Source organism: Haematobia irritans, chromosome 2, assembly GCF_050003625.1.
Source record: "Haematobia irritans isolate KBUSLIRL chromosome 2, ASM5000362v1, whole genome shotgun sequence".
NCBI lineage: Eukaryota > Metazoa > Arthropoda > Insecta > Diptera > Muscidae > Haematobia > Haematobia irritans.
Genome location: NC_134398.1, coordinates 181,521,904 through 181,530,506, shown reverse-complemented (window position 1 = coordinate 181,530,506; position 8,603 = coordinate 181,521,904). Strand labels below are relative to the sequence as shown.

Here is an 8,603-nt window from a genome sequence, read left to right as displayed (position 1 = left end):
ATTTTACCAATAAAATATAAATAAAATTTAGTACAGAAATAAACTTAAAAAAATTGGCATAGATACAAAATTATGCAAAAATTTTGTATAGGAAGAAAATTTACTAAAAATTGTAATAGAAATCAATTTTTTTCATAACTTTCTATAGAAATCAAATTTAGCGATAACTTTCTGTAGAAATAAAACTTTGACAAAATTTTCTATAGAAACAAACTTCTGACAAAATTTTCTATAGAAATAAAATTTTGACAAAATTTTCTATAGGAATAAAATTTTTGACAAAATTTTCTATAGTAATAAAATTTTGCAAAATTTTCTATAGAAATAAAATTTTAACAAAATATTCAATAGAAATAAATTTTTGACAAAATATTCTATAGAAATAAAATTTTAACAAAATATTCAATAGAAATAAATTTTTGACAAAATATACTAAAGAAATAAAATTTCGACGAAATATATATAGAAATAAAATTCTGACAAAATTTTCTGTAGAAATAAAATTTTGACAAAATTTTCTATAAATTTCTATAGAAATAAAATTTTGACAAAATTTTCCATAGAAATAAAATTTTCTATAGAATAAATAGAAATAAAAATTTCACAAAATTTTCTATCGAAGTAAAATTTTGGAAAAATTTTAAAAGTTAAAATGATATTAATGTGATTTGGAAAAATTATCCTCTGGTACGAATTTTGGTCCAATTTTGGAAAAATGTTGGTCCAAAATAAAAATTTATTGTGGCAACACTGCTCCGGAGCCTCTTGGAAGACCAAAATTCATCTGATTCAGTTGATATTTGGTACGTGGTGTTAATATATGGCCTTAAACACCCATGCAAAAATTGGTCGAAATCGGTCAATAATTATATATAGGCCCTATATAAACCGATCCCCAGATGTGACCTCCGGAAGAGCAAAATTCATCCGATACGGTTGAAATTTGGTACGTGATGTTAGTATATGGTATCCACCAACCATGCAGGAATTGGTTCATATCAGTCCATAATTATATATAGCCCCCATATAAACCGATCCTCAGATTTGACCTCCTGTGCCTTTTGGGAGAAGCAAAATTCATCCGATCTGGTTGAAATTTGGTACGTGGTGGTAGTATATGATATTTAACAACCATGCCAAATGTGGTTCATATCAGTCCATAATCATATATAGCCCCCATATAAACCGATCCCGAATTTTGGTTTTGGAGTCTCTTGGTTTTGGAGTCTCTTCATCCGAGTTTAAACATCATCCGAATGGAAATTTTGATTATTTTATATGTACTGAAATAAATTTCCATTGTTAAAGTATAGGTTAATATTATCATAAGTTATACAACGATGGTAGCTCCCTAAAAATTGTTTTTATTTTAAAGAACCAAGGTGGGTTAGCTTGACGCACGACATCAATACAAAAACTTTTAAGGGAGGTGAAAATCTTTGAAGTCATATAAGTTTTTTTTAGCGATATAAATGTGTTAAAATCTTGTTACTTTCAAAATTTTGTTTTTAATGGCCTTTTATTTATCACATATATATAATATTTTTTATTTATCATATTTGTCATGTACTTACAATTGTCTTTTCTTCTTCTCTAATTTCAGTGAAATAAATCTTAATGAATTGGGCGAATCAAATTGAATTGAATTAAAAATTCTATAAATTATTAAACAAAATAATGATTTATAAATACACCTCATAATTGGATACTGTGATAATTAAGAAAAAAAAAAAAAAACAAAATATAAATAAAACAACCAAATTGCTAAATAAATGTTATCAAAAAACTAAATCAGTGTGTGTGTGTGTGTAATTAACACAATAAAACCCCAAACATAAAACCACCAACCAACCAAGCAAAATTAAAAATTCAAACACTAAACCCACCTACAAACCACACAACGGCAATAAAAAATACCAAAAACCCCAAAAAAAAAATCTAACTCTCATAAAACAACCAAATTTTAATACGTCTCCATAGACATAGAAAATTCCCCCCCCCCCCCCCCAAAAAAAAAAAACAAAAAAATTGTTCTCCTCACTTTGGGAGCTTAGAAAAAAGTTTTAAGCGAATACTGAAATTATTATCTCGGGAATCTAATAAAAAAATCCAGACGATAGACTAACACAAAAAACAAGAGAAAAACATGTTGCAGTCCATGAAATTACGTAGCACGGACCAGCAACTTACTACAGATGCAGGAGGAATATCAGCAACCAGCTCGAGTAATGGCCTTATGGTAGTGGACAATGCAGGACATAATACAACCACAACGGGATTAAATTCAACCATGTATACAAACACCAACAACAACAACAACAACAACAGTAGTAGTAATAGTAGTAGCAATAACAATAACAGCATAATCACCAACACATTGCCAGCACCTGTTGCTCAAGTTACAGCAGCCGCACATGCTAATGGACTTGCAGGAATTGTTTATTGTAATAACAGCAACATTGGCAGCATTCCTGGAATCAATGGTCTTGATACTAATTCAGGCATCAGTAATAATAACAATAAACATATGATGGTTAACAATAATCATTTAAATAATAGACAACAACAGCAGCAGCAACAACAACACTTGCAACAATATCAGGCTATGTATTTAGAAAATGCCATGAGTGTTGCTGAAACAACAGCCAATGCTGTTGCTGTTGCTGCTGCCGGTGTTGGTGGTACATTGCTTTCAAACAAAATTGCAACATCGAAAACTTTTCATCCCTATACAAGACCTCCCCCACAAACAGTATCCTCATCATCAGCATCATCTTTATCATCACCAACAGTTGCAGCATTAAGTACAGCTCTATCCTTATCGCCACCACAAAGGCTTCAATCCTTTGTGTATAGCAATGCAAACGCGAAACAAATAAATTCCACAAATACAAATGTAAAAACATCTGTATCATCATCGCATGTTTCATCGATGGTTGGTGGAGGTGTGGGTGCGGTTGGTAGTGGTGTTAATATGGCCACTAGCCATAGCTCCTCTCCAGCATCAAGTGGATTATTAACTTTGCCAACATCGCCACCAGTGGCCACCGTAGTAGCAGCTAGCATCGCAGGAGTTTCAAACTCACAATCACCACCAACAGCAACTTTATTAGCCAACAACAACAACAACAACAGCATGGATCAGCAACAGCAGCCAAAACATCACCAGCAACAACAACAACAACAACAATCCTCAGAAACTAATCCGTAAGTTGGACATGAATACTTTTTGAATTATTTAAATAGTCGTCTGGCCACATTCAAATCTAGCAATTAAATTTGCACAATGGGATGGGTAAGACTAAAAAATGGGAATTACTTACAAACAACAAAAATATAAATAATATGTAAAAGGTTAAGAGCGAATAATAGAGGCCATTGCCTTTTATCATTTCACTGGAACAACAAATTTAGTTGATTCCAAAATATAATGTCCCAAAATGAAAATGAGATAAAGTCCCAAAAATTGGCATTTTATTTCTCTATATAAAATAAAGCCCCAAAATATAAAAAAAAACCCAAATAATCTCCAAATGAAGTATCTCCAAACTGAAAATGAAAATCTTCTTAAAAATTTAAGACACAGATTTTGGAAATTTGCGTCCCCCTGTTAAAGTCGCATGTCTTTGAACTAAGGCAAATTTTATCGACTTTTGGACAAGCGAAAAAACTTTATATCAAAGAATTACGTCTTTTATGATAAGCCAAAGTCGCATTTGTATTTTAAGAACATGGAATTTTTACCTTCACAACAATAAGTTTTTCAGTGCACATTGAATGAAATTTACATCTCGAAAAGGCTCTGCTAGTCCAGAGCCACTTTTTGTCACAAGTTTATTTTTATAGAAAATTATGGCAAAATTTTATTTCTATAGAAAATTATGGCAAAATTTTATTTTTTTAGAAAATTTTGTCAAAATTTTATTTCTATAGAATCATTTGTCAAAATTTTATTCTGTTAAATTTTGTTTCTATAGAAAAGTTTCTTTTCTTGGAAAATTGTTCACAATGTTCTTTTATATAGAAAATTTTGTTAAAATTTTATTTCTATAGAAAATTTTGTTAAAGTTTTATTTCTATAGAAAATTTTGTTAAAATTTTATTTCTATAGAAAATTTTGTCACAATTTGATTTCTATAGAAAATTTTGTCAAAACTTTAGTTCTATAGAAAATTTTGTTAAAATTTTATTTTTTTATTGTATATATATAGAAAATTTTGTCAAAATTTTATTTCTATAAAAAAATTTTGTCCAAATTTTATTTCTATAGAAAATTTTGTAAAAATTTTATTTCTATAGGAAATTTTGTAAAAATTTTATTTTTATAGAAAATTTTGTTAAAATTTAATTCTATAGAAAATTTTGTAAACAATTTTATTTCAATAGAAAATTTTGTGAACATTTTATTTTTATAGAAAATTTTGTGAAAATTTTATTTCTGTAAAATATTTTGTCAAATTTTTATTTCTATGGCTCTGCAAGTGCAGAGCCATTTTTTAGTCACAAGTTTATTTTTATAGAAAATTATGGCAAAATTTTATTTTTTTTTAGAAAATTATGGCAAAATGTTATTTTTTTTTTAGAAAATTGTAGCAAAATTTTATTGCTATAGAATCTTTTGACAAAATTTTATTCTGTTAAAATTTTGTTTCTATAGAAAATTTTCTTTTAGAAAATTTTGTTAAAATTTTATTTCTATAGAAAATTTTGTTAAAATTTTATTTCTGAAGACAATTTTGTCACAATTTTATTTCTATAAAAAATCTTGTCCACATTTTATTTCTATAGGAAATTTTGTGAAAATTTTATTTTTATAGAAAATTTTGTTAAAATTTGTAAAAATTTTGTAATTTTGTAAAAATTTTGTAAACAATTTTATTTCAATAGAAAATTTTGTGAACATTTTATTTTTATAGAAAATTTTGTAAAATTTTATTTCGATAGAATATTTTGCCAAAATTTTATTTCTATGGTTCTGCAAGTCCAGAGCCATTTTTTGTCACAAGTTTATTTTTATAGAAAATTATGGCAAAATTTTATTTTTTTAGAAAATTATTATTTTATTTCTATAGAATCTTTTGTCAAAATTTTATTCTGTTTAAATTTTGTTTCTATAGAAAATTTTCTCTTCTACGGAAAATTTTTCACAATGTTCTTTCCTATAGAAAATTTTGTTAAAATTTTATTTCTATAGAAAATTTTGTCAAAATTTTATTTCTATAGAAAATTTTGTCAAAAATTTAGTTCTATAGAAAATTTTGTTACAATTGTATTTTTTTTTTTTGTATTTACGAGTATATAGAAAATTTTGTCAAAATTTTATTTCTATAAAAATTTTGTCCAAATTTTATTTCTATAGAAAATTTTGTTAAAATTGTATTTCTATAGGTTAGGTTAGGTTAGGTGGCAGCCCGATGTATCAGGCTCACTTAGACTATTCGGTCCATTGTGATACCACATTGGTGAACTTCTCTCTTATATAGGAAAGAGAAGAGGAAATTTTGTCAAAATTGTATTTTTATAGAAAATTTTGTTAAAATTTAATTCTATAGAAAATTTTGTAAACAATTTTATTTCAATAGAAAATTTTGTGAAAATTTTATTTTTATAGAAAATTTTATGAACATTTTATTTCTATAGAAAATTTTGTCAAAATTTTCTTTTTATAGAAAATTTTGTCAAAATTTTAGTTTTATAGAAAATTGATTTATTGTCCGTGATAAACTTTCTTAACAGAATACGTATTTTTATAATAAAATTAATAATTTTCAAGCGTCTGTTGTTTTTAAAACGGAACACGAAATGTATGCCAGTTTTTTAAACCAGTGTTGTCAAAAAGATAATAACTGAAAAATCAACACCCACCTTATTCTCATATTTAGCTCCCAGTGAATTTTTACTTGTTCCCAAATCTAAAAAAATCTTTGCTGGCAAGCGTTTTACCTCAAATGAAGATGCAATTACTGTTGTAGACCACTATTTTGAAGACCTTGAGGAAAACTATTTTAACCAGGGGAAAGAATTGCTAGAAAAGCGTTGGTCCTAAGCGTATTCAAGTTTCAGGAGATTATATTGAAAAATAAAAATATTTTTGAAAAACTAACTGTTCTCTTTCATTGATAGAAGTTTCCGAACCGCCCTCGTATATAGAACATTTTGTCAAAATTGTATTTCTATAAAAAATGTTGTCAAAATTTTATTTCTATAGAAAGTTTACTCAAAATTTTATTTCTTTAGAAAATTATCTCAAAATTTTATTTCTATAGATAATTTTCTTAAAATTCTATTTCTATAGAAATTTTTTTAAAAATTTTATTGCTATAGAAAATTTTTTTAAAAATTTTATTTCTATAGAAATTTTTTTAAAAAATTTATTTCCGTAGAAAATTTTTGAAAATCTTATTTCTATACAAAATTTTTTGAAAATTTCTATAGAATATCTTGTCAAAATTTTATTCTGTTTAAATTTTGTTTCTATTGAAAATTTTCATTTCTACGGAAAAATTTTCACAATGTTCTTTTCTACAGAAAATTTTGTCAAAATTTTATTTCTATAGACAATTTTGTCAAAATTTTATTTCTACAGAAAATTTTGTCACAATTTGATTTTTATAGGAAATTTTGTCAAAGCTTTAGTTCTATAGAAAATATTGTTACAATTATATTTTTTTATTGTATTTCTATAGAACATTTTGTCAAAATTGTATTTCTATCAAACAAGTTGTCAAAATTGTATTTCTTTAAAACATGTTGTCAAAATTTTATTTCTATAGAAAATTTTCTTAAAATTTTATTTCTATAGAAAATTTTTTGAAAATTTTATTTCTATACAAAATTTTTTGAAAATTGTATTTCTATACAAAACTATGGAAAAATTTTATTTCAATAGACTATTTTGTCAAAATTTTGTTCTGTTTAAATTTTGTTTCTATAGAATTGTTCACAATGTTCTTTTCTATAGAAAATTTTGTCAAAATTTTATTTCTATAGAAAATTTTGTCAAAATATTATTCCTATAAAAAATTTTGTCAACATTTTGTTTTTATAGAAAATTTTGTTAAAATTTTATTTGTATAGAAAATTTTGTCAAAATTGTATATCAAAAATTTTATCCAAATTTTGTTTCTATAGAAAATTTTGTCAAAATATTATTTCGATTGAAAATGTTGTCAAAAATTTCATTCTGTTGAAATTTTTGTTAAAATTTTATTCATACAGAAATTTTTGTCAACTTTTTAACTTCTAAAGAAAATTATGGCAACATTTTATATCTACAGAAAATTTTGTAAACATTTTATTTATAAAGAATTTTTTTCAAAATTTTATTTCTATAAAAAAATTTTGTCAAAATTTTATTTATATAGAAATTTTTGTCAAAATTTTATTTCTATAGAAAATTTTCTCAAAATTTTATTTCTATGGAAAATTTTGTCAAAACTTTATTTCTATAGAAAATTTTGTCAAAATTTTATTTCTATAGAAAATTTTGTCAAAATTTTATTTCTATAGAAAATTTTGTCAAAATTTTATTTCTATAGAAAATTTTGTCAAAATTTTATTTCTATAGAAAATTTTTTAAAAATGTTATTTCTATAGAATTTTTTTTTAAATTTTATTTCTATAAAAATTTTTGTAAAAAATTTATTTATTTAGAAAATTATCTCAAAATTTTATTTCTATAGAAAATTTTCTAAAAATTATATTTCTATAGAAAATTCTGTTAAAATTTTATTTCTATAGATAATTTTGTCAAAATTTTATTTCTACAGAAAATTTTGCCACAATTTGATTGCTATAGAGATTTTTTTCAAAACTTTAGTTCTGTGGAACATTTTCTTACAATTTAATTTTTTTATTGTTTTTCTATAGAACATTTTGTCAAAATTTTATTTCTATAGAAAATTGTGTCAAAATTTTATTTCTATAGAAAATTTTGTCAAAATATTATTTCTAAAGGGTGATTTGTTAAGAGCTTGATAACTTTTTTTTTAAAAAAAAACGCATAAAATTTGCAAAATCTCATCGGTTCTTTATTTGAAACGTTAGATTGGTCCATGACATTTACTTTTTGAAGATAATTTCATTTAAATGTTGACCGCGGCTGCGTCTTAGGTGGTCCATTCGGAAAGTCCAATTTTGGGCAACTTTTTCGAGCATTTCGGCCGGAATAGCCCGAATTTCTTCGGAAATGTTGTCTTCCAAAGCTGGAATAGTTGCTGGCTTATTTCTGTAGACTTTAGACTTGACGTAGCCCCACAAAAAATAGTCTAAAGGCGTCAAATCGCATGATCTTGGTGGCCAACTTACCGGTCCATTTCTTGAGATGAATTGTTCTCCGAAGTTTTCCCTCAAAATGGCCATAGAATCGCGAGCTGTGTGGCATGTAGCGCCATCTTGTTGAAACCACATGTCAACCAAGTTCAGTTCTTCCATTTTTGGCAACAAAAAGTTTGTTAGCATCGAACGATAGCGATCGCCATTCACCGTAACGTTGCGTCCAACAGCATCTTTGAAAAAATACGGTCCAATGATTCCACCAGCGTACAAACCACACCAAACAGTGCATTTTTCGGGATGCATGGGCAGTTCTTGAACGGCTTCTG

General features: G+C 25.8%; 1 protein-coding gene across 4 annotated transcripts in view; it reads left to right on the top strand.

The window, feature by feature from the left end:
* Window positions 1-1,607: 1,607 nt before the first annotated feature.
* LOC142226767 (CUGBP Elav-like family member 2) overlaps window positions 1,608-8,603 on the top strand; it is a 551,331-nt gene continuing 544,335 nt past the window's right edge. The window contains exon 1 of one of the 4 annotated variants that reach the window (XM_075296964.1): window positions 1,608-3,207. In XM_075296964.1, the coding sequence (XP_075153079.1) occupies window positions 2,147-3,207 (1,061 nt within the window). In that variant the 5' untranslated portion in view covers window positions 1,608-2,146. The remainder of the gene's footprint in view (window positions 3,208-8,603) is intronic. The other 3 variants (XM_075296963.1, XM_075296966.1, XM_075296965.1) reach the window with 3 other exon arrangements.